We start from the raw sequence: 27,161 nt of genomic DNA, 5'->3' as shown, positions 1-27,161 counted from the left end.
GCGGCGGCGGCGGCGGCTGGCGGGCGGAGCGCGGGCGGCCGGGAGGGGGCGCGGCGGGTCCGGGAGGGCGGCGGAGGCCTCCGAAGTCGGAGGCGGAGCGGGGTCGTGCCGGGGTCCCGCGCGCCAGGCCTCCGGCGACGGGGGGGAGCCGAGGCTCTTCGTGCGGCCCCGCGCCCCGGGCTGGGAACTTGTCCCGCGCGCGTCTCCCGCGGCCGCCCGCGCTCCTCGGCCGCGCCACCCACCCACCCACCCTCGGCCGGCCGCGGCCGCGCGGCTCTCGCTTACAAAGGAGGGCAAATGAGGCGGGCGGCGGCGCGGCGCGGGGGCCCCCGGGCGGCGGGGACGGCGGCCGCCCCCGGCACCACCTAAGACGCCCCCGCACGCCCGGCCTCGGCCCAGGCCCGAGCCCCGCGGCGGCCACCCGCCCGAGCGCTGCGCGTCGCCCGCGGCCCGCGAGGAGGCGGAGGAGCAGGACGAGGCGCCGCCTTCCCCGCGCCGCGCGCCCTCGCCCGCCGTTGTCTGCGCCGCGCGCTGGACCAGTTTGCCGAAGTTGCCGGGGCCCCGCGCCGCCCAGATGTGCGACCTCATCGAGCCGCAGCCGAGCGAGAAGATCGGCAGGATGAAGAAGTTGAGGAGAACTTTGTCAGAGAGTTTCAGCCGCATCGGTGAGTGGGGTCCGCGGTCCCCCCGTGCCCTGCTGCCTATCCCCGGGCTCGCTCCCTCGTCCCCGCGCCCCGATCCGTGCTCCGGGCACAAGCCAGGCAGCCGCCACCTCGGGGTGAGCTGCGGACCAGGGATGGAGGGGACGTCGCTGGGGACCCGGAGGAGGGCAGGGACCAGCGGGAGGGCCACCCCTCTCCTCCAGGATCTGGGCTCCATTCGTGGACGTCCCGAGCCTTTAATTTGGGTGCCTCCTCTCCGTCACTGGTATCTTTCGCACCCGCAGTGGACTCGTGAGGGGGGACACCCAGTCTTCACCGCCATCGGGCGTCTGCGGCTACCCAGGTTACTTGTTATTTTTAAAGCGCTTTGGTATTAGGTGTTGAACCAGTAATTTAGCTTTGAGAATTGTCGAGACGTTGACATGTTGCTTAACGTAGTCAACCTAAAGGAAGTGGGACAGATACCTTGGGACCTTTTGTTCCGTACGTCGGGTCCTATAAATGGAGATTTGCTGTTCAGTTCTTAGGAGTCTGAACCTTCCAGCTGCTGTAGAGAAATGTGAGCTGTGAAGTTGTGGGGACTTGAATCAGTCTCCTGAACTTGCCCTGTTAGCACAGTTCAGAGGCTATTGTCCTTTAAAAGATCAACCAACTTAACAAAGAACAAACAAACAACAAAAGACATGAAGGCAAGTAGGATACTTAAAAAATAAATCCGTGATATAGGGTACAGCAGCATGACAGCTGTCACATGGACTGGATTTGTTAAATATTGAGTGTGACTGGCAGAAAGCATCTCTTAACCTGGAGGTGAAGCTGCCTCCTAAACTGTCATAACTTTCTTTGACACAGGTAACTGTGCAAAGCAAGGGGTTCCTGCAAGCCTTCAAACAAGCCTAGGAGAGTGTCCAATCATACCTCCTAGCCTTTGGCTCGCTGTTATCATGTTAATGAAAGAATTAATTAATCATAAGCAAGCTAATTCCTTAAAATAAAACCCTGATGTGCCAGTGTCTGTCAGTAGTCTGTTCCCATAGTTCATTGTCCATACATGCAAACTGTCTTCAAGTGAGAAAAAACATGGGTAAACATTTAGTCAAGCTTATTAGTATTATTATTATTGTCAATTTTGTTTGACTTTTTTTTTTTTTCTGAGAACACTATAAGTTATGTGCAGAAGCCAAATTAGTCCAGCCTGTGTTGAATGTACACAAACTCACTCTTCTGAGTTAGGCATTCGAATGTGGAGTCTGACATTTAAATTAAGTTTGAAGCCAAGAGAGTGAGAGTGAGGTGTGGAGTCCTGTGCATTATTAACAAGGATGTTTCAGTGCTGGGTCCAAAACACCACCCAGGCGGCAGGTTCTGGAGTCCATTAGGGCCTGTTCTAAAGCACATTAACTAGATATTTACTAATGCTAATGATTCTGTTGGAGCCCCTCCAGTTTTGTGTTAAATAATTCATTGCAGTTGAGTCTCAGTAAGAAACCAAGGGCATTAATAGAAAAATCCTGTATGTTTAAATAATTTTAGGGTTTGATGGCCAATCAGTAAAATTTGGGTTAACTGCAGTGTTAGCAGATGGGTATTACAGTTAACTGGGCTTCCTAGGTTATTGAGATTTAGTGATGTGAAAACTCCTTTGGACTTGAACTCTTCTCCCAAATGCCTTCTATAGTTTGTGGGTTTTCAACCCAGGCTTTAGGAAATAGTACAGCTTGGTAGAGAAGGCTGATCTTTTCTTGTATTGAAAGAAGACCATGACTCAGAAGAATGGATCTTAGGGTGGTATTTTGTGAAAGAAACTAGGGACATTTTTAAATGATTTTAGTTGTGTGTGCACCAAACTCAGGATATTTATTAGAAACTGCGCTGCTGAAAAACATCTTTCTTCTCTGCCTTCCTTCACAGTCTGAAGCAATGCTCATTTTGATGACTGAGGGTTTTTTGCAAGGAATGTGGTCTGTGTATCAGATGGGATTCCTGATGTTTCCAGTCCTAGCTTAGTGATCTTGGATAGATCCCTCAACTTTTCTGAGTCTCAGTTTTTGATGTATCATTTAAAAAAAAAATTTGTTAGCACTTAGTGAAATAATGATTCGATGTCCTGTGTGGCATGCGATGTAGAATCAGTAGATATTTGCAATGTGTTGTCATTATTAGGGATGAGATTATATTGGCATGACTACAGAAAGCAAGAAAGAGAGAAGTGGTGACAGATTTGTAACATAACATCCTGAAAACAGGGTGGGTTTTGGAATTGGACCTATCTGGGCCCGGCCCTCTCTTTTCCTGCTTGTCTTGGGCAACCAGTAATCCACTTAAACTCCTGCATTCTCACCTGCACATATTTGTTTGAGTGTTGTGAAGATTAAGCAAGAAAGAATAACACTTTCTGATACATCTATTGAGTGATGAAGATCGGTACAGGAAGCTCTTGCTAGTTCTTCTGATTTCTGTTTGTCCTCTCTTATCTGCTTTCTTTTTTTTTTTTTTTTCCATAGAGAGGTCGAAGAATAATTGGTTTATTCCCATTGACAATCCAACGGTACCATGCATTCCCTTCCATTTCCTAGTCTAAGAGAGCCTTTTAAATATACATACTGACTTTATTTTCTTTTCTTAGCATGATTCAGGTGTAGCGTTGCTATATGGTGAAATGTCCCATATCATTGTTCAGTCACACAAAATCACTAATCATTTATCTAGAAAATGATGACAGTTCACACATGCATATTATATGCAATCAATGATTATCATTAACAATAATTCTTAATACAAAAAGTAGGAATGCTTAATTTGTCACACATCATGCTGACTTGGTTGCCCTCACCCCAGATGTAACTGCTCTGATATTACTGCATTATAAAAGGTCAAATAAAACACGTTACATGTTGAGTTTCAAGCCTCGGGGCTCTAATTTATGACATCTGCAAGGCAGTGAGTACAGTATAGCTGTAGTTCCCTTATAAGATGAGTGTAATTGAATTTTAAAGTCAGCCATCCATTTTTACAGTGAGTATTAACAGTGCTCAATAGTGTCAGTGTGGTCCCTGTTTAGGAATCACTGTTCTTATCCTATACCTGATTCCTTACCTTCCCCATTTAAAACTTTTAGGCTTGCTATGTAAACAGGAACTTAATTGTTAAGTAGCTGAAATGAGCTACATCCCAATTCTTTTCCCTGGATTTTACAGGGAGCCTCAGGCAGATGAAGGCCGTGAGGTGTCTGTATGATGAGGTCCTATGACTTGTCTGTATGATGAGTTCCTACGATGACATTCCTATATTTTGAATTCTTTCCTAGAGAAAGGAAGTTTATTCTTGATATTTGAGGTGAACCCATGCATACCATTTCTTTAAAGGATGTGGTTGGTACAAAGAGGAAGCTGTGATTAGGCTGAATTCTTGTGGCTTTGTCGCTCTGCCTTAGGTGTATGTTTCTAGATTTGACTGTCATTTGTGAGGACTTCTGTCAGGAGGGAGAAATGTAAGGTTAAAGGTTCCGACACACAGTGTAACTGCTGCCCCACATTCTTTCCCAAAGCAGCTAGAAAAGCTTTTAATTTGGGGCTGGAAGTTTTGCTCAGTGGTGAGAGCTTGCCCAGTATGTGTGAGGCCCTGAGCTCTGTGCCCAGCATGAGAGAGGGGCAGTGGGGACGGGATATTATGGTAATGGAATTTGTGTTTATGGTTCTTACATAAAGTTACATATACCTTTCATTTGCCAAAACTCTAGTGTATATTAAAATACGAAGTTTCCTCTCTTTGCCAGTGGGGTAGGACTCACTAACGCTACATATTACTGTGTCTCTTCTGGAGCTAGATTTTGTACTGGCACCAAGAGTTAGTGAGCAGTATGACTGGAAGACAGGCTAGTGAATGGGCATCACCACATTAAGTGGCCAATTCTGAAATGGAAATTAGTGAACTTGCCATTGCAGGACACAGCATGAGCTCACCTCTGTGCTTGGTGAGGAACTGGAAGCCTTTTAGGAGTGTCCTCTGAGCTGAGGACCAGATAGACTATGTGATCATAGTATATGACTTAATATTTATCCTTTTGTTAAGCAGAATAGCACAATCTGCCTGTTGTCGCACGATATCCTTGAGGACAATTGTGGTTTTACATTTACATAAATGATTAATGACAATCAGGGAATGTAATCAATAACAAGATGTTGTGTGCATGTTTAGGTCAGAGTTTATTCATCAGTGACCTGATAACTATCTGGCAAGGACACCTTGGTCTTTGTTATACTATTAACTGCGTTTTAGGGCAAGGATGCAATATTTAGAAGAAACCATGTCAGGTATCAATCTAACAGTGAAAAGGTATCTGTTGAGTCATAGACTTTTTGGTCCAAATCTGTTCTTCCTTGTGGTGCACAGGGCCTGAGCAAATCATGCAGGGGAGAGAGTCTGCCTTCCTTTGTTGCTTAGCAAATGCACCTAGAATTTTTTTTCTTTATTTCTCCTCTTTTCTGACTAATCTGAGACCCACCCTTTATAGTTTAGGATGGTGGGAATTGTCAGAACTGAGAAGGGAAGAGTGGGCTAGTGTGAATAATTGAGAACCCCTACCCCACTTCGTTCATTCCTCATCTTCATTCCTTGCTTCCAGTCCCAAGTGGGACAGCATCCGCTGCAGCACATCTTTGCTTAAGAAAACACACATCTAAACTTCCAGCACTTTTGCAAGGTCCACAGTAGAGAAAATAGTTTTGAAAGTTTGTCTTCTGAGTCACAAGTTTTGCAAGGGCTGTTGTGTGGCTGCACTTCATTCACACTTGCTAAGTGATTGATGGATGCAGCTGTAAGTACGTGTTCACATTCTTCTACTTGGTGTTTGAAGTCAATGCTATTCTAAAACATTACTTTTTTGCAAAGTGGAGAAACTTGTTTATATTTATGTCACTAATGTTTGGTAATAGCCTCGCCAGACAAGCTTATTAATTAAAAGACTTTCATTTTTGACTGGGTGTGAGAGTTTCTAGATTAGAAGTTAAAGTCTAGTGACAATTAGTCAGTAGAATCACCTAGGATCTTCTTCCTTTCCTTTAGGTTTAGTGTAAGTTAATAATTCTGTAATGAAAATATGCATGTGACTGATTTCAGGAGCAGCCATTGAGGCCAGTACAAGGACTGTCTTTTAGTTTTCCATTGAGGGCAACTTGTTCTCTAATGATCAGAGTGGACAGTCTGTTTTAGATCAGTGTTTGAGGCTAAAAGGGGAAGACTAAAACTAACTGATAAGTGTTTTAGCTGCCTTAGCCAGCCTGCACCCTGCTAGCTCACCACCACAGCCACAGACTTCTGGACCTTTTAGAAACACAAATTTATGATCTGAAACAGAGAGAAAACCTTTTAAAGATTGCTAGAAAGCCAAGCATGGTGGCTCAAGCCTGTAATCACAGCCTTTGGGAAGCTGAAGCAGGAGGATTACTGCTAGTTCCAGGCCAGACTGGGTTACAGAGTAAGACCTTGTCTTAAAACCACACCACACTACACCACACCACACCACACCACACCACACCACACCACCACACCACACCACACCATACCACACCACACCACACCACACCACACCATCACACTACACCACACCACATCACACCATACCACACCACCACATCACACACCACACCACACACCACACTGCCCACCACACCACCACACCATCCCACACCACACCATACCATACCACCACCCCACCCCACCACACCGCACCACACCATACCGCACTGCACCATACCGCACACACCACCACACCACACCACACCACACCACACCACACCATACCACCACACCACACCATCACACTACACCACACCACCACACCATCCCACACCACACCATACCATACCACCACACCACATCGCACACCACACCACACCATACCACACCGCACCACACCACATGAGTAAAATATATAAATTTTTACTTAGGAGTTTCTGCTCAGACTCATTAATTTCTCAGAACCTAATTGCCAGAATAATTTGCTTTTCATTGCTTTTATCAGAGCATGACCTTCCAAGCAACAGATCCTCCACCTTTTCATCCAGGCTAGGACTATCTAATATAGGTCTGTAAACACCTATGCAGGATTTTGTAGATTTGAAACATTTCTGCAACTGGTAGTTTCAGAGAAATTAGCAGTTTTGTGCCTTTTCATCACTATGAAACATTGTAACTGTAGGATTTAATGAACTGATATTTGACAACTACATAGAATATTCTCTTTTTCTTTAGAGTGAGATAAAGTTCCATTTCTAAGGTTAAGTGTATTTAAGATAAATCTGAGGTATTTGTTAGCTCCTGCGAAACATTATCAATATGTTCTTTTTGGAACCACTTGACTATAAAATCCATCATGTTAAATGTTTGAATTATGTCTCTTATTCCACACAGTGCACATTTGATGATGCTTGGTCTTTATTACCCTGCTCAAACTTTCCTTTGTACTAAAACATCACTTAAATACTGTGCAGACTGTTTCTCATCCTAACAAGTGGCTTGGGAGGTCCACAAACCACACAGGAGGAAACACCAGGTGTTGGCGAGGAAATTTGTTTGAGATTACTTTGTGTTCCCTTTATACTTCCATTAAAACATGTTCTGCTGAAGAAGAGGTAGCGGAAGCTATGCGTGTCTCTCTTCCTTATTCTTGAGAATGCTTCATTTACATATTTATGAAAGTGTTTCACAGATGCATGCTGTGCTGTTCTTGCTCTGATTTGCAGTTTTTGTGTTTATATCATGACATTGTTATTCAGGTGGGGGTACAGTTTTGCTTTCTAGAATGAAAACACTCTACTGCGCCCCCCCTTTCTGTCTTCTGAAACTTAGATTCTCTGGGATGCTTCACAATAACTGTTTCCTTTCTCTTTTTCTTTCATAGCTCTGAAGAAAGACGACACCACCTTTGATGAGGTAGGCTAAAATGTCTTGCTCTGATGTAAATGCGTATTTATTTATGTTAGATAGAGTCCATAGGGACCAACTCTGTGCTTAGAAACAGAAGCAAACAATCTTAAGAAGAAAACCCCCTAAAAAACAAGAGACAACATTTGTTTACTTGGTTACCCTATGTTAGTCTCCAATATCAAATAGTCATTTGAATTTTATAGTGATCACCAGAAATGTGTCTGATTCAATAAACAAAAGACACATGCAGGCCTTTGTGTTGGGCCTTCTTGCTAAGGGTGGTGCTTGAGAAGCCCACTGTGATGGGCATTGCCGGGCAAGTCCAGAGCTGCTGATAAGCTGGACAGCAAAGCTCCTTTGCAGAGCTTGCTGAATCAGGGTGTGATGTGCTGATATCACAGATTGTCTGCAAGGCTCCCAAAGGAGAAGGTGACATTTTCTGTTCTAGTTCCACTGTTCTTGGTGGATAAGATGGCTCTCTATTCACTTGCTACAAGGTGGTTTTTTTTTGTTTTTTGTTTTTTTTAAAAGCCTACATTCATATGTAACAAAGCATTCTGAATATGATTTTAAAATTGTACTTTCCTGAGCTTTTGTTACTGTTTCCAGGGTGTCATAGAGGGAAGTATTTGATTGTACACATCTGAAGCCAGTCACATGAATGTTGTGAACTGGCTGGGTGTATACATTGTATGTAGTTACACATAAACAGAGATGTTTCTACACCTTGTGCTTACCCCACAGCCTAATGAATGCATAGAGTAGTTGGCTTTGGTTGTTTAACACTCTCAAATTCCATGAAAGATGCTACCAATTCACCCTCCACTGTGCTGAGGAAAGGACACTTGTGCTCATGGAATGTCCCTTTGGCCATGTGCTGGTCCTGTTCCCCAGGGAGCGCCACTCAGGGTGAGCCTGCTGCGGGCTGGGATTTCTGGATGGGGCCAGCACCATTTGGCTCTCATGGTCTGTTGCTTCATCTCTGCACCTGTTCCAACGTTGCTGGGCCGAGCTCTGTAAAGCCGTGTTCCTGGACTCCAAAGAACCCTTCCCAGGCAGCATTCCTGTAACCTCCTCCTAAGCTTAAATCCTCTAGATTGAAGGAGTAGAAGAAACTTTCCTTTCCCTTCCTAGCAGATAATACTGGTTTCCTCCAAACCTGTATTTCTGGAATTTCTACTGTTTTGCTACTGAGATATCTGTTTTCAAGAGAGTATATATATATTTTTTTTTTCAGGAGGAATCCGAGTGAGAATATTGGGCACCTTTTCTTTCTTTATAAAGAAAAATCTCCCCTATAATTATGGAAGTAATTTAAGTCGACATAAAGAGAGACTTAGAGAAAGGCAGAATAAAGCTCTTCAATCCTGCTATCCAGATATAACCACCTTTGAATAGTCTTGCTTCTCTTTCCAGGTTTTAAAACCGTAACCCATTATTATACCTCTTTCCAACTTTAAGCCATGACATATTCCTCATGTCTTCATAGGCTCCTCCCAGTCATTGTAAGGAATTAAAAACTAAAACAAATACAAGCAAAACACCTCCTTTCTTGCTTATGAACTGTGTTGTATGTACATTAGTCCATCTAACAGCTGTGTGTACATTTGTCTAAACCAGCACATAAAACTGAGGCTGGACAGAGTTGAAACAAAATCATCATCAGCTCTCACATTGCATTTTCCTTCTTCCAGGGCACAGAGGTTTTGTTTTTTTGTTTTGCTTTAATATTATAAATCAGAAATTCACAGGATGATAGACCTAGAAAAGTGGCAGAACCCATCATTTCCCTATCCTGGCATTTCACAAATGAGCACATTAAGATGCAGAGGGCCAGAGTAATTTCCAGCTAGTTAAGGAAAGCATAAGGTCTTGATCTGGGAGGGCAGCTGCAATGCTGGCCTGCCTGGGGGTAAATGCTAATGCACCTGAGGTTGAGCAAGGCTCCTCTTTCCACAGGTCTGCAAAATGGTGGTATCTTCCTTTTAGGTGACTTGAGTGGATTAAATAAATTAGTGTATCTAAAGCTTTCAGAAGAATAACTGGAATACCGGAACTGGCAGAAATTGTGGTATCATCTCCATTTTGGTCTTCATTGATGTGCTAACCATGATAATCTACCTTCTCCAATTGGTACAAGGGTGATGGAAGAATTCAATTAACAATTAAGGCTGTGGAGAAGATTTCATTTCAGATATACCACTAAACTTCCATATAAGGCTTTGTGTAATTTTCATATTAAGAGGGTGAAAATATTCTCTAAAATCCACCCTTTTTTATCCTCCACAAGGGGATGCCACATTCACCCTTGTTACCCTTGGGCACACTGCATGTGGTTAACATTCAGTAAGTGTCTGTTAAGTATGAGCAACTAACTGTCTGTTGCAGAGGAGCAGAGAGGGATGAGCTGAGTGAAGGCAACATGGCTTCTCATTTGCTACTTCTTAGCTATTTGGGCAAGTTATGAACTTGGTCTTGGTTTTCTCATTTCTAAATCAGCCAGTTAGACTGCACTCTTCAAAACGCTTTGGGCTCTAGTCTAGGATTCTAAGTAGCAAAGTTACCTCACATAAAAGTCTGCTGCAGGAGGTGGGGGGCAAGGGGGAGATGGGCCCTGGAGAGGTGGCTCAGTGTTAAGAGCACTGGCTATTCTTCCAGAAGACCCAGGTTCAGTTCCCACCACCCATATGGTAGCTCACTAGGGTCTGTAATTGTAACTCCAGGAGATCTGACACCTTCACACAGACACACACGCAGGCAAAGCCACTAGTGTACATAAAGTAAAAAAATAAAATAATTAAAAAAAGTCTACTGGGATCTCAGAGGAGCACTAGCTATGTGCTTATATAAATGGGAAGTAACAGTTTTTGAGGATCATTTTCAGATTGTCTAATAGAAGTTTTCTTGAACGTGTGGTTTTCTGATTTTGTTTTCCCCTCCTTATGTTGGAATCTAATCTCTACAGTCTCTTGGAATTCACTTGAGACTGGAGTCTTGCAGCTTGAGGGCTAGGTCAGTCTCTTAGCTATGCGGCAAGGTGTGGCCACTCTCTCCTTACTCTGATTTTATGAGTTTCAGGCTCCTTATCGGAGGGAGCGCCAGAAGGTGCCTGGGCTGGAGTGTGGGTGCTACTTCAGGATTAGTGTGAAGAAGATTCCTTTCAGGTGTGAGTGTGTGTTTGACCTTGAACAGAGGAGGAAAACATGCATTAGTTATTTACTTACACTTCGACTGTGACACTCTGCTGATTTTTAAAACAGCATGAAATTGGATTCAGGAACTATGTAAAGTAGATCGTGTGTGTGTGTGTGTGTGTGTGTGTGTGTGTGTGTGTGTGTGTGTGTGTTTTTACATCTGACTGGTTTGCAATGAAGTGTAGAGGCCTTCAGGCATTTTGCAGTGATAGGTAGTGAATGTTGCTGAAGCGCCTCATAGTTGGTGACAGGAGTTTTTTATTTTTTTTTATTTTTCATTTTTCGAGATAGGGATTCTCTGTGTAGTTTTGGAGCCTGTCCTGGATCTCGCGCTGTGGACCAGGCTGGCCTCGAACTCACAGAGATCCACCTGGCTCTGCCTCCTGAGTGCTGGGATCAAAGGTGTGTGCCACCACCACTGCCGGCCTGGAGACAGAGGATGATTATCAGTACTTCATTCATTGTGCCTTTATTTGGACCCTGACTAAAATGGTGGCCAGTTTATGAACTGTGAGTTGAACCTGTAACTTTTGGATGGAGTAATCAGTTTTAGGATTTCCAAAGAAAATTTCCCTCTGAGTTTTAAACTTACTTCCAGAACCAGCTGAAGTTTGTCTCTACAGGGTTTGGTGGAATCCATACCTAAAACAAGGGAGTAAATGGGTGAATGCTGGGTGAACAATCTAACTAGCTAGAAGGTACGAGAACGTTGGTTTCTTATGCTTCTGTTTGACTGGGCATGGTAGTGACAAGGATGCCTCTCCATTCAGAGGAAGAGATTCTGCAGAACTTTCTGAATGGCTTGCTGGTCACATGCTTCCTTAGGCAGCAAACCTACACATTCCTTCACACTGAATCTTGAGCTTCTATCTAATGATTTTTGGAATAATTATGATGCCTAATATACAAAAATGGGAGAGTACAATTATTCTCCACCGATATAAAGCCACCGTATACAAAGCCTTTTGCGTGTTGGAGACAAAAGCTTCAGCAAACGTGACTGCATACACATGGAAAAGGTTGGAAACCTCTGAAGTTACAGCAATCCACAAATTAAGTGAGAACTTAAATTGTAAAGTTCTGTTTTGTGCTATTACAAAATGTTGACCCTCCTTGGCTTTTGGTGAGGAGTACAAAAGCTTTAATGTTTGAAATAAATCTTTGAAATGTGAAGCATTTCATTTTGAGTATGGTATTAAATAATTCAGCTCTTACTTTGTGGTGAAAAAGCCTCCTAATACATGAGCTTTCTAGCCATGCTTGCTCTGGTTGTGTTTCTAACCCCAAAGGATCTCCTACCTATTTCACTCATGAAATCCTAGGGAAATGTATACAAAATGTATTAAAATCTTTATTTAAAACAAATCTTATCTGGGAGTAATCAGAAATATATTTTTGATATTTACCTTACTTACAAACTTACAATACATATTTACCTTACTAATTCTTGTAGATAGATGGGGACAGCATACACCTATTTTAGCATGGCCCCTGTTACTTGTATAACGACATAATTGCAGCAGTGATTGGTTTTATGAGAACACTGGCTGGGGTGCAGGGGTGATCCTGGACCCTGTTTTCCAGTCATTGTGATTGTCTCTCTCGTGGCCTCCCAGTGTCTGTGGGACTATACCTGGCATTCAGCAGCCCACACTCAGGGCTTTTTCACTTCCTGGGCTCCGGCCCACCTCATGCTCATCAGGGTTCCAGAGGGACGTGGGCCAGTCTTTCCTTTCCATCCTGTCATTGCTGCTGTTCTCACCTGTCCTTGCTGGCGCCTCTGTCCACCCATCCCACTGCCCTGGCACTGCCCACTGCCTTTCTTTGTTTTCATTCAGGACAGGGCCCTCACTTTTCACATCATCTGTAATCTCTGTCAGCATGGATTTTGACCTGCCATCTTTTCCTCTCACCCATTGGCTGCCAGGAGCTGCTTGAGGAAATCCCTCTGCAAATAAATCTATCAGTTCCTGCCCTTGCTGCACCCTCAGGCAACAGAGCAGCTGTACCACTGGCCTGTGTGCTGCTGACCCTTCCTACTCCCCTCAAACCTGTTCCTTGTCTCTGGTAGATGACTTTCACTCTGTATTCATTTCCTAGGACTGTCCGAGCAAAGTGCAGCAAATTGGGTGGCTTCAGCAACACACATTTCTGGAGATGAGAAGTCTGAAATCAGAATGTGGACAAAAGTTAGTGCCTTCTACACGCTGTGAGAGAAGGATCTCTCCTTAGCTCCCTCTCCTTGGCTTGTAGATGCTGCCTTCTTCCGGTTTCTTTAGGTCATCTTCCTTTGGTGCGTCTCTTTATTGTCCCCCCCCCCCCCCTTTCCCTCCACTAGGACTTACTATGTAGCCAAGACTATCCATGGACTCAGGACCCTCCTAACTCTGCGTAACAAGTGCTGGTACTAACATTTTCCTTTTTGATCAGGGCATCTTTCAGATTAATCAGGCACCCGATCAACTCCACTGTAACCTTCTCTTAATTTAATTATATCTGCGACAATCCTTTTTCCTCCTTCTCAAATCAGGTCACCTCTGCAAGCATCGGAGTTAAAACTTAGCCCTGTGAGTTTTAGTGGACACAGACCAGCCATTGCAGTCTTCCTTTTCTGAAAGCGCTCATTAGGTCTTCACCACCTTCCCACACACGCCTCCCACACCAGCTTCCCCCTCCTGACTTCAGAGGACCATGTTCCTTTTCTCCTGTTTCATCCCACTTTGTCTTCCTGTCCCCCAGCCCTGTCTCCCTCTCTTCTATTCTGGAAGCTTGCAAAATAGATTCCTTTCTATATTTTCCATTGCTCCATTTCCCTAGAACCTTCGCCACAGGCTCTGACCGCACTTCACTCATCCTGGTCTTTTCTTTTGTAACAGCAGCCCTCTGTCCTCTGAGATCATTTCTCATGCTCTCATTGAGTGTCTGATCATTTCTCATGCTCTCATTGAGTGTCTCGTCTGTGCCTTGCTCTTGGCTACCCTCTTATTATAGTCACACCAGGGTGTCTGACTCAGCTTCCTATTCCAAACTTGCTCTGGCTATCCAGCTACCCAGTCAGATGTTTCTGCCTTTGTAGCTCCAGTCATCCTGGTCTCAGTGTTCACAAAATATTAGTAATTCCTGTGGTTCCCAAACCAACCCTGTCTCTCTTCTTTAACTTAGAAACTGGCTTTCCCAGCTGTGTGATTTCCAGGGTGGGAACCTGTTGTCTTCTTAAGTTCTCCAGCCCCTCATGCAGGCACTGGCGTGCCTCTTTTCCCTGTGTTCCCGTGATTCCCACCACTGATTCGGACACACAATTTCGGCATCTCTTGCCTGGCCTTGTGGTTGTCTACTGACTGGCTATCCCGTCTATGGCTTTCTTCCCCTTCCGACCTGATGTAAGATCTCCCATACAAATTGTGTTCTTATATTCCTACCTTTAAGGTCCCTGTCATAAATTCAAGTTCACTCTCCTGGCTTGACTTTCAAGGCTTTTCATAGTCGATTCCATTCCGGCCTGCTGTGCCTGGCAGACATTTATCCAGTTTCTGGTGCCCTCATTACCGTGGCCTCTGCTGCGTGTCTGTTTGGTGCTCGGTCACTGTCACAGCCTTATCTCAGCTCCTCTTTGGTCCCACGACTCCATTGTTCCTCCATTTCAGCCTTGCCCAAACGTCATTCTTGTTGTGATCTTCCCCTATGCACAGACTCATGTTTCCAGTGCTTATGGATGCCTGTTTTGTGTCAGTCTCTGGATATGAGCTTAACCTGCTCTCCATTTAGTTGGACTCAGAGAGGTAAATGTTGAATTGTTTATCAGGGGGTCTCCCATGGCATTTTTCAGTCTTATTCTGTCTTATAGGAAGGAGTATTCTGCATTATTTTGTTTGGTTTTTACTGTGGTCATGCAGAGACTTATTAATTATGAAAGCCCGGCCGTAGCTTAGGCTTGTTCCACTAGCTCATATTATAACTTAAATTAAGCCAGTGTACAGTAATCTATGTTTTGCCTCATGGCTTTTGACCTTTCTTTCATTCTGTATGTCCAGCTCCTTCCAGGTCTTGTTGGCATCTCCCTGCATCTCTATTATCTCCTCCAGCTTCCTCTCTCTGTCTGGAAGCCTGCCTATGCCTCCTGCCTAGCTTTTGGCCATTCGGCCTTTTGTTACACCAATCACAGCAATACATTTTTGCACAGTGTACAAATATCCCACAACATGACTGCTTACCTTTGATGCTGTGGATCACAGTGTGCTGGCTAGTTTTATGTCAACTTGACACAAGTGAGGGTCATTGGAGAGGAGGGAGCCCCAACTAAGAAAATGTCTCTATAAGATCAGGCTGCAGGCTAGTCTGTAGGAAATTTTCTTAATTAGTGATTGATGGGGGAGGGCCCAGACCGTTGTGGGTGGTGCCATCCCTAGGCTGGTGGTTCTGGGTACTATAAGAAAGCAGGCTGAGCAAGCCATGTGTAGCAAGATAATAAGTAGGACTCTTCCATGACCTCTGCATCAGCTCCTGTCTCCATTTCCTGCCCTGAATTTCTCCAGTGATGTGGAAGCATAAGCCAATAAACTCCTCTCTCCCCAAGTTGCTTTGGTCATGGTGTTTCATCCCAGCAATAGCGACCCTAGCTAAGACACACAGGAACCTACAAACTATTGTTTGATTATATCGGACTCTAGAAATCTTTGTATTTCAAGTTCATCATGTTGAATCATTTGAAAAAGAACCTCAGTTCTCCTGACTTTTCTTGTTGGAAATTTAGTTTAAATTTTTCATGTTTAAAACTTTCTGTGTTCTTGGGATTTCTATTCTAAAAATGTTTGATCAGATTTGCCATCTCCCTAATTATGGTAGACATAATTACCATAATTATGTCTCTTCCCGGCCATTGGCTGGAATGTTTGGGTAGTGCTGTACAGAGTCAGAGAGGAAGTCCATGCCATGGAATGCAAAATGTATGACATTTGGGGGAATTAGTCACCTTCATTTTGACAAGACAAGAGAGCTAATAGAAATGGAAAGCCCAAGTAGCATCCTGTTTCTTCCTTGAGCACCATCATTCTGCCAGCAGGAGCACCAGACTGCAGCTGTGACTCCTGTGAGGGTGAGTGCTCCCTCCTGCCTCCCTTATTTGTGTGTGAATTCATTCGTGGAAAGCTGACCTCTGACATCAGAAGAGTTTCTGTGTTTTGTAAATACTTACATTTCTTCAGCAGGTAGAGCTTGAAACGCCAATTTATAGAGCGTCAGGTGCCTTGGCTGTGGCTGGGGTAGTCTCCCAGCCGCAAACATGATGACTGGAATTGGCCAGTCAAGGGTGAGAAGTCCGAGGGTTTTCTCAGGTCTTGAATCTGTGGTCTGCATTTGATATCTAAAACTAAAGAATTTGTGTCTTTTCTTATTCTTGATGTTTCACATTCCTAAGGGTATAATTACAAACCATTTGAACCAGCAATTTTTTTCACAAACTTGTTTTCTTAGGCTATATCAATATTTTTAAGTTTCTTAAATGAGCATTTTTAACATTTTATGACAATAATAAAAGTAATATATTCTCCTGGTGAGTCTGTTTTGTTTTACTTTTAATATATAGTTGTTTCTCATTTTTTCAATTCATTATTTAGTTTTAGCATTGTGTTCTTCTTAATATTTAGTTTTATTAACTATTTTGTTAGCTACTTCCTTTTAAGACATATAAGCCTAGGGATTTTCTTAATTTTTTTCTGAATAATATGAAATAATGGCAGTAATATTTATTACACAGTAATTTTAAAATGAAATACTTTTCTTTATATATTTTTGTTGTTTAAAGTTTACTTTATTATTTTGTGAGTATAAGTGTATGCCTGTACATCATGCGTGTGCCCGGTGCCCAGTAGGGTCAGAAGAGGGCATTGGATCCCCCCAGAACTGGAGTTACAGATAGTTGTGAGCTGCCATGTGGGTCTTGGGAATCAAACCCAAGCCCACTGGAAGAGCAACTGGTTCTCGTAGCTTCTGAACCATCTCTTCAGCCCTTCACATAGTTTTAAATACCTAATCTGAATGGTACAATATCAAGTCACATATATAAAGAATGTATTAAAAATCTTTTTATGTCTTTTTTATGAGCAGATGGGAGAAAAATATCTCAACAATATGTGGTTGTATTCCCAGGAAAGTTCATATTTGTTTTCTCAGTGATAAAAATGATTTTTTCTTTTGTTTTGTTCTGCAGCCAGGTCTTGCTGTGTAGCCCTGGCCATTGGTATTTGCTGTGTGGCTTAGGATGGCCTTGGGTTCATAGTGTTCGTCCTGCTTCGGCTTCCCAAGTGCTGGGCTCACAGGCAGGCATATCACATCCAGCTCACAAAAAATGTCAGCATTTCATGTAGGTACTGAAACAGGCAGAGAACTCAGGGATGCTCAGGTGCTGGCCTCCAAGGCCCTATTGTTCCTTTTTAGTCCTAGAACCTCCATATGTAAGATGTCTCTATGGTGTGAGGTTTGGATGGTATCTACATAGTCAGGGGTCGGGAATTATAATACTAACCTACTGTTCCTCAACTGTGTTATGCAGCTCTGTGTTCCAATCAGTTTAAATGCTGAAGTGTGCAACTGATTTTCTTTAAAAACTATAGCAGATTGATGCCAATCTTTCAGTGTATTTTAATGGTTCTCTGGGAAGGGAAAGAAAGGGAGAGAGTTGTAATTAGAATACCACAAACTAGACACATCCTGGGGTTTGCCAATGAGAACGTGTCAATCATGATCTTATCCGCCATAGTATATGTTTTGGTGGAAGTGAACTAAAATATGTCTGTATAATTTAGTTCTTGCTTTAAGGCCAGACAGTGACTCTACCTTAGTTATCTCTGGGTATTTATTTATTCTGTTTTAAAAGAAGAAGATGGTACTGGCGCTATGCAGCAGTAAGGGAAAGGGGAAAGGAGAAAGCGGGGAGAGCTTTCTACACACTACCTGAGGATTAGGGTGTAGGCCTCTCAAGTCCTTGCTCTGTTCATACCTTGCTGCTGGAGGTGGCCAGAGTCAGTGTTGGGGCTTTTCACATCCTTTAAGTGTGTGCAAGTGATAAAAATGATCAGGAGCCCTCTCTAAAAATCCTCACTGCTGACATTGTGGGGAGAAGTTGAAGATAGGTATTGCTGCATTCATGTGCAGTCTGAACTTTTTAGAATGGTTCAGTTTTAGAACATGATTCCTGAGTTTTGATTCAGAAAGTGGGGTTTTCTTAGTTCTACAATATACACCTTTTGATACAAATTAATATTTCAGGTACCTTAACCAAAAGAAAAGCTAAATCAGTCATACAGAAATTTTTAACAAAGGGAAATTATTCAGTGGCAGATAAAATGAATTTTTGTTATTTTCTTGAAAGCTTTTTCATTAATCTAGATGAATGGTAGATAAAGAAAAAAATAAAGATTGATGAGATGAACTTGTTTGTTAGGAATTGGCATTCAGGGCCTGAATTACAGATTCTTTTGTGTTACAGGTGCTCGTTTATTCTCCGTCTTCAGCGCCCTGGCTCTCTTTAGATGGCTTTCGGGTGAATATGATGGAGAGCATCCCTAGTGCTCACTTCTCTCCTCTTAAAAGGCAGACTACTACATCTTACAAATGAGGATCCTTGGGTCATTAGATATTGGGGTTCAGGTGTGCAAAAGGCTGGATAACATATGGCCTGTGCCCAGATGCCTTAATTGAGTTTGGGACTTCCCCAGGGGGTTTTCATGACTCTGTCTAAATGATGTGTTACATGTGCAACCGAAGGTGCTTTAGTCACAGCGAGAAAAAAGCAAACATGTACTTTGCAAAGCACACTGTAGATTTCTGAGTAGTTACTGGGGGAAGAAAACAGGAGAACCTGTATGACTGACATTAACTGTATGACCTCACTTTTGGCTGAGCTGTTCTGACTATGTTCTGTATTTCCTGTGTTTCTCTGACTACATTGTCTGGAGTCCACCTCTGGAGTAACATTTTACCTGGATGCCCTGCCGGAGAAATACTGCGTAGGTGCCATGTGATGGATGGCATACAGACTGTGAAGGATACAAAGTCTCACAGAGACTACTGTGTTTGGTAGTAAGGCATAATGATGCGGAGTATTACTTTGATTTTCATTTTTTTTGTTATTTATTATATTTGTGTTTTAATTTTACACATCAGCCATGGGTTCCCCTGTTGTTTGTGTTTTTTTTTTTATTGTCTGTTTGTTTTAAGGAGAAAGAACATAAAGTTATGTGGTTAAGGAAGTGGGATGTATTTGGTGGAAGTTGGAAGGGAATACATGAGCAAAATATATTGTCTGAAAAAAATTTCAATAATTTTTTTAATAGAATGGATTTCTGCAGTAAATAGGACATCAAAAAGCTTTATTTATTTATTTATTTATTTATTTATTTAATCTGTATGTGTATTTGCTCGAATATATGTGTGCCTCGTACATGCATGAGCCTGAGGAGGCCAGAAGAGGGTGTTGGTACCCTGGAACTGCAGCATCTTGCAGTAGTGAGCTGCTGCATGGGTGCTGGGAAACAAACCCAGGTCCTCTGCAGGAGCAAGTCTCTTAAACACTGAGCCCTCTCTCCAGCCCAAGCTACACCAAGCTTATTGAAAGAAAACCAAGGCCTAAGGACATCAAATAATTACATTAATAAAAATGAAATCGGAGAGAACTTGACTGATTAGTAGTTGTGAAATCAAAGGGGTCTCTTCTCTCATTTACTATTTCTATTTCAGATTCCAGTTATAAATATATTTTAGACTATGTTCATAGTGCTGTTTTTTATCTGGATTTAAATGAGGATTATATAGAATTGTTTGGTGAGTCATGCTTGAGTCTTTTAGTAATCTTTGTATATGATAACGTTTTTGGCTGTGCTATAGAGCTCTGAAGATGGTGGAGGTTATGTTGGGTCACAGTTGCATTATCTACAGATGGGGTCAAACTGGGAGGCTTGATGAGTGTGTGTTTTAATACCAGTGTGTGTTTTAATGGGCAGGCTCTGAAAGCAGTGTTGGAATATTTGACAGTGTGTGTAGATTGCCTTCATTGTACGAGGCAGAATGGTTAATATTGAATGTATTTTTCTTCAAGTCCTGAATATATACATGGATTCTTAGCTTGTGCATATGAAAGGACTTTGCCTTCATATTTATTTCATATAGTGGCAGCTGGAATCTTTGTGAAGGGGATAGCTATAGAGAAAATAAGCAGATATTTTGCAACATTTACATTTAGAAAGAAAGATGAAAGACTTCAGTAGGCAAAGAGGAGAAACACTGAATTCATTTTTTTTTCTTGTTTATTTTTTGTTAGCTGTGGGTGCTGAAGAAAGAAATAGACCTTTTAAAAACATTTTCTTCTCCTTTCTCTACGCACTTTCCCCCCCTGACCCCAGGGTCATTGGGTAGTCTTCTCTTTTGTTCTGAACACTGCCTGGCTTTGGTGACACACACCTCTGTCTCCTCCATGTCAGACTGTAGAGCTAGTGGCTGCTGAGCTTTCTCTGTCCTGAACTCTAATGGGCCAGACTTGGAGGCTGAAGATGAATGCACCAATGTTGCAGAGAAATCTTGGTTAATTGTCCAGGCAGCCTACTGTTTCTGTCATAACTCACATTTTTTTGGAAGTCACTTGTTTGTACTTCCTGCTTTCTTAGGTAATATTATTTCCTTCTTGGGTCTTTGAGGGAGTCAAAGATTAGATAGTTATATTTATAGTTTTCTTTATTAACAATTTCAGAAAAGAAACTCACTAAAGAGGTGTAAAGTGTGTAAGTTTGAAAGACATCAAAACATAGTTTTCAGTTGGTAATACAAGTTGGGATAGAAAGTTAATTAGGTACAACATTTTGGACTCACCAAAATAGGAAAAATAATGGAGTATTTTTTCTGACTCTGTCAAATGTTTATGGACTGGACATTGTTAATGTAATTCTTGACTGTATGTATTATATATACTTATATACTTATTGTATGTAGTTTTTCTTATATTAGTTATAACCTTCTTTTATTATTTTATACCAAAAAGGACAAATGTGGTGATATATTGTGTACCCTAATAAACTTGCCTGAGAATCAGGACAGAGCCAGCCACTACATTAGACATAGAGGTCAGGCAGTGGTGGCACACACCTTTAATCCTAGCACTTGAGATCTCAAGCCTTTAATCCCATGAAGTAATACGGCAGGACACAGAAAAGTACGTAATGTGTGAAGAAACAGGAACTCTCTTTCTTTAGGCTGAGGATTTTGTAGAGGTAAGAACTAGTGGCTGGCTGTTCTGCTTCTCTGATTTTTCAGCTTCCACCCTTATATCTGGCTCAGGGTTTCTTCCTTCCTTCCTTCCTTCCTTCCTTCCTTCCTTCCTTCCTTCCTCTCTCTCTCCCCCTCCCTCCCTCCCTTCCTCCCTCCCTCCCCCCTTCCTCCCTCCCTTCCTTTTCTTTCTTTTATTAAAAGACCATCTAAGATTGAACAACAGGGCCAGGCACTGGGATGGTGATTTGGGATAGGGGCATCTTTAGTGCCACCCCTCACGGAGGCTGATTTAGTATTTTTGGGGGGTGCACAGTGGGTACAGGCTGAGGAAGAAGGGAGATGTTTCAGACAGGAAATGGAGATGTTCTGTGATGACCAGCTTCTGAAACCAGATCTAGGCTGCATGCTGCTCCCTGCTGTGACCCTGAAGAGCTCCAGTGTGCACATCAGGTCTTTTATGCTGTCTTTTGCTTTTGACAAAACACTAGTTGTGTTGAGAAGATGTGGGGGCACCCACATGAGGAGTGATTTCAGATTCTTCTTGGGACCATTTGGACTCAGACATAGGATTCTTTATTTGTGGATTTATTTCTCCCCCTTCTTTTGATGAGAAGGAGTAGGGAAGTGAAAAATCTCAAGAGAACAAAATCAGTTTTCCGGTTACCAGGCTCATTAAGTTAATATTTACTTTCAGAGTGGATGCATTTGCCGCCCTTCCTGCTGTTTGTTTGGCAGGAATCTGACACCCACTTGAGAGCTCCAGCTACTTTGTACTTCCACTGGGCTCTTGACTCCGAGGCTGGTGTGACGCCCTGGACACTGTTGTGATGTTGTCTGCTTTCTCCTGGAATTTCATGTATCTTGGGTTTCCGGGAAGAAGTAAGACCAAGTCACAATTTCCCCTTTTTCTCTGTGTCGGCTGCCCAGTCTTGGTCAAATGATGAAATAATGCCTTGTGCTTTTAACCCATCTCCAATAACCCTGTTGAGATGAAAAGGTCAGAGTTGAACACTGTGTATGGTTTTGTCACTAATTCTGAGGGTGTGACAGCCTTGCACTGTAAAAAAGCACTGGACTGTCCATGGAGAGATGAAAACAATGCGGAGGGTATGGAAATACTGGAAGCTTAAGAAAAAGTTTCTGCTAAGTAACAACTCATTTTGTTTCAGTATGTCATTAACTAGTGATTTAAGAGTGATTGCTGGGGGTGGGGGCACACGCCTGTAATCCCAGCACTCGGGAGGCAGAGGCAGGCGGATCTCTGTGAGTTCGAGGCCAGCCTGGTCTACAGAGCGAGATCCAGGAAAGGCGCAAAGCTACACAGAGAAGCCCTGTCTCGAAAAACAAAAAAAAAGATAGATTTTCTTTTAAAATTATATGCATGTGTGTGTGTGCACATGAGTGCTGGTGCCCTGGGAGGCCAGAAGTAGGCATCAGAGCCTACAGAGCCAGAGTTACATTCCGTTGTGAGCTGCCCAGTGTAATGTTGGGAGCTGAGTCGGGTCCTCTGAGAGAGTTTGCTCTCTCTCCTGCTGAGCTGCCTCTCCAGCTCCTTATTTTTAATATTTAAACAGAATATTGATTTCAACTTACAGGTTTTAAAAAAATAAATATGATCGTGTCATAAACGATTGTTCCTTCCTTAACCTTAGTGACAATTCACTCTCAAAAGTCTGCCTTTGGTTATTTTCAAGACACTGTTTAATACATAATTGTTAGTTAAGAGTCAGAATCAATTTTTATTAATTTATTTTGTATTTTGGTAATTTTACTCAATTTTATTGATTCCAGTCTTTTTCAGAGGTTTCCAAGGTAAATAATCATGTTATCTACAAATTATTTTTATGTTTTCTTTTTCTAGTGTTCTACAAAACTCATATTTTAAAATTTTTTTCCTTTGATGCTATAATTTTTCTTAATGGAAGCTGTTAATTTTCCTTAGGTCTCCAATGAGTATTTTATAGTATCACATTTTTAATGAACATAAAATATTGATTGTTTTAGCTTCTCTGGATAGTTAATGACACAAGCTCTTCAGATACAGTTCATAGCACCATAGATGAATTTTTAAAGCATGTTATGTCAGAGAACTGCCAATTATGTTTCATTAGTAGAGGCTGTTTTGAGGATTATGTCAAAGGAAAAAGCTGTGCTCAAATGCTCTGGCTGGCACCCCTTGTCCTTCCAAGTATGTGCATCAGCAAATGTACCCATTTGGAAAGCCACAAGTACATTCTGCAAGGGTTTGTAATTCCAGCATGGTATTTATGTATTGTTGGAAGTATGAGAAAGTTTTATGAACAGTATTTGGGACATAAACTATCATTTGGGGAATTTGGAGGCAGCAAATATCTACAGGCTTTATAGATTTAGAGGTCTGTTGGGTGAGGCATTTTCCTTTGAGATTTATTTCTGATCTGTGCATGGATTGGCACCCACCTCTCAGGTTCTAACTCTGGTGCTGTGCAGGGAGCAGTGCTGAGTTCTGAGTGGAAAGCTAGAGCAGGCCTTCCTCCAGACTCTGCAAAGCCTTGTGGAAGCCTGCTTTTTCTTATCTGTCCAATAAGGATGATAATCTCTGCCAGGAGAAGTTGTAAAGCTTATAAATCCCTTCAAAGGTCTTGGCACAGAGCCTGCACTGCCACTTTTTAGAGCGAGCAGCACCCTTTACACTCATGGTGGGATGTGTGTTTGATTTTGTGAGTCCTCACATCTAGGGACTCATGTGGTGTGTGTTTGACTTTTGTAAGCCCTCACATCTGGGGGCACAGGCTCAGGGCCACATAATGCCTGCCTGCCTTCATCACAGGCACCTGTGACCTCATTTTAGAAACTGCCTCATTTTAAAGACTACAGAACTGATACTGTGAAATCCCAATTGATTCTTCCTTCTAGTACTGTCTCAACTTCTGAAGTCACACAGCCTTTTGTTGGTCATATGTTGACTGGATCTAACTGTAAGGAATGTCTACCAGGTGGTCTTTGGTGGATAAGAGTATGTCCAACCAGACAGGAGCCTTTGTGAGCACTACTAATCTTTGCTTTACAAAGAAACAGTTCTCACATATGTCATGTTTACAGTGTGCACCCAGTGACAGGAATTTCACAAAAATGGCATTGATTATCCTTGATAGAGTGGGATAAAGGTAATTCCCATTCTTTCCAGTTCCTTCTTGTGGCTTGAGGCCTCCCAGTATCTCCCTGTTTCTCTCTGGTTCTCTGTTTTTACTGACATTTTCACTAGAACACATTCATTGTCTACAGAAGCCCTGTTTCCCCAGGTCCCTGGTTCCTGCATCCCTGAATTGAGTAATCGACCCACTTCCACCATCAGGATATTCCTCTCTGCAGACTCTGTTCAGCACAGTCCTCTGCACTTTCGGACAGAAGAGACTGAAAGACCAACTGCCCAACACTTTTGAGATCATTTTAGGGAGTTTGTATTATGTGGACTTTCTTCTCACCCCCTACCCAGGAAGCCTATGGTGATGGGATAAATGATCTTACATTGTTTTCTTTCTGTGTTTTATTTAATTCTTTCAATAATGTTTCCATTAATTTCGTTTCACAGATATGCAAGAATCTTGGTCGTAGAGTAGTTAAACAGCTCAGAGCTAATAAAGTTTCTGAACTAGAGGTGATTTAGATCCCAGCTTCTTGAACTTTATATTGGGGCCCTATGTCAGGATGTTTTTATTGAATGTGTATCTTGTGGACAATTTGGTGATAGTAAAATATTTTAGAACACACGGTGACCAAAAATTAATTCTATATCAAATGTATGGTGAGGTCAACATCTTTTTGGCCATGCTTGTCCTTGTTGCGTCATGTAACTTGCTGCATCTTGGTTTTGAACACATACCATACACACCACACACCACTGTGTCACGCAGTGCCAAAGCCTTGGGTCAGACTCAGTGTTGTAGAATGTTAGTTAAAGATGTGTCTTTTATGCTGTGGAATATTTGTTTAATGATGCAAAGATGTGTTGCATTCTTTTATATTGCATTTGTTTAACTCTGTGAAACTGTTAACTTTGTCTAAAATACCTGAGCTGAACGGGCCAGTAGCTAAGCAGGAGAGGGACAGGCGGGCCTGCCAGGCAGAGAATAAATAGAAGAAGAAAAGGAGAGGAGTGGAGAGAGAAAAGGGGAAGGATAGGAGGATTCTAGGGGCCAGCAGCTGCCATGGAGTAAGAAGTAAAGAAGGGTACAGAGAAAGATAAAGCCCAGAGGCAAAGGGTAGATGGGATAATTTAAGAGAAGCTGGCTAGAAACAAGCCAAGCTAAGGCTGGGCGTTCATAAGTAAGAATGAGCCTCCGTGTGTTCATTTGGAGCTGGGTGGTCGGCCCAAGGACAAAGAGCAAAACAGTTACAAACAAACAAAGCCGACGGTGCAGGGAGTGACATGCTCGAATCAGAGCGTTTTAGCCGCACACTTACAAACACAGTGGCTTTCTTACAGAAAACAAGGGTTTACCACTTTACATCACCATTCCTCACCCAAGTATCGCATTCGTATCACTTGGGATTTTGTTAGAATGTTTGATTAAAATAATGCTGACTTCAGTTTCCTGAGAAACCATTCGAGGAACTTTAGTTGGGATTGGGATGGAATTTCCAGCACTTTCTGGAATGGCTCTCAATGTAGCCCTCCCAGTTTGCTGTCACGTGTGTCTGTGAAATGGTGTTCTCAGCACTGACAGTTATAACATGGAAATATAGATCAGTTCTGAAAAGTGTGGAAGACACTGTAGGTCTTGCAGTGTTAAATATTTAGTCAAGTTTTCATTCTTTTGTAGAAATAAGTACATGTATCTCATTAGTATATGCATTTGCTTTCCTCTTCAATAAATGGTAAAATTTATACATATACACCAACATTTGTTTCAAAACATTTCCTATTATTTGAAGCGTATATGTGTATGCCTGCTTGTCTGTACTATATCATGTGTGTGCAGGTGCCTGCAGAGACCAGACATTGGATTCCCTGGAATTGGAATTGGAATTGGTGGTTGTGAACTCTGGATGTGGGTGCTGGGGGCTAAACCTTGTCCTTTGCAACATCTCTCAGCCATGGTGTCTCTCTAGCTCCAAACTGTTTCAAAATAAAACTCATAGGATTTATTGTCAGCAAATGTTTGACTTGTGTACTTATTTTACGTGGGTATATACCCAGGGTCACATGAACATTTGTCACAGTAAAAGGGGTCACGAGTGGAGGGGAAGCCAGGATCTAGGTACACCTTAGCCTTGAGCTCAGTAGTTCCCGAGAGAGGCTTGCTGGGCTGGGCTGGCCTTTGGAAAGGAACATTGAAGATTCCTTGCTCTGAATGTTGATTGAATTGCATTTTCTGTTGAATTGTAACTTTCAAGTTGCAAATTAATGCTGAGAGCGTATTGGCTGTGGGACTAATTGAGAAACAAAGTACGAAACAAGAGTGCTGCATACAAATTGATTTTCCAACTGAGAGTACTTGCTATAAATTCTATGGCGTTTGCCTTAAGGAGACTTTCTTATCTAATTAAAAAGTACAGGCCAGATATGCATGCCAGGAACCCAGAACCAATGGCTGTTTTGCTCCTATTTGCTTGGAAACAATTCAGAATAACCTGCTTATATATTTTAAAACAAAATGACTACATAATGAGCTAGTTCTTTTTAAAAGCCCAGTGTGTGAGAGTGTGTGCATCATCATTTTGAGCTTTGGAGTTTTCTCTACCAATCTTGACATTTGTAGAAAAATGGATACAATCTGATGACCGTTCCCTAAAGCCCCCAGCAACTGGATTAAAAAGTCATGATTTCTAGGCACATATGGTGGGAGTAATTCAGGCTTTTCTACTTTGGTCCCAAGGCATGTGAAAGTGAGCCCTCGAGATTGCTCCCTAGTGTACTGGACTTTTGTATAGACTTGCCACTTGCATTAAGTGGTGAGTGGGGAGGGGCTGAGGGAGAACCTAGTGATGGTGTTAGTGACTTGAGAGATGGACTACCCTGTTCTGGACACTGCCCTGACTGTTGTGACTGCAGCCTTTCCTGCCACACTGAGTAGTTCATGCTGTTTATTTATTTACACAGCGTAAGGAAATTCTTTCTTTGGCCCTCCATCTTATCCTAGAT

The 27,161-nt window shown here is 42.5% G+C and overlaps 1 protein-coding gene across 1 annotated transcript in view; it reads left to right on the top strand.

Moving 5' to 3' along the window:
- The first annotated feature begins 499 nt into the window (after nt 1–499).
- Cdk14 (cyclin dependent kinase 14) overlaps nt 500–27,161 on the top strand; it is a 484,889-nt gene continuing 458,227 nt past the window's right edge. Inside the window, exons 1-2 of the mRNA XM_036182828.1 lie at nt 500–665; nt 7,564–7,595. Of these exons, the coding sequence (XP_036038721.1) occupies nt 575–665; nt 7,564–7,595 (123 nt within the window). The 5' untranslated portion in view covers nt 500–574. The remainder of the gene's footprint in view (nt 666–7,563; nt 7,596–27,161) is intronic.

The sequence above is a fragment of the Onychomys torridus genome, chromosome 3 (genome assembly GCF_903995425.1).
Source record: "Onychomys torridus chromosome 3, mOncTor1.1, whole genome shotgun sequence".
NCBI classification, from domain to species: Eukaryota; Metazoa; Chordata; class Mammalia; order Rodentia; family Cricetidae; genus Onychomys; species Onychomys torridus.
Note: the sequence above shows the minus strand (reverse complement) of the source record. Positions and strands in the feature narration are given on the sequence as shown.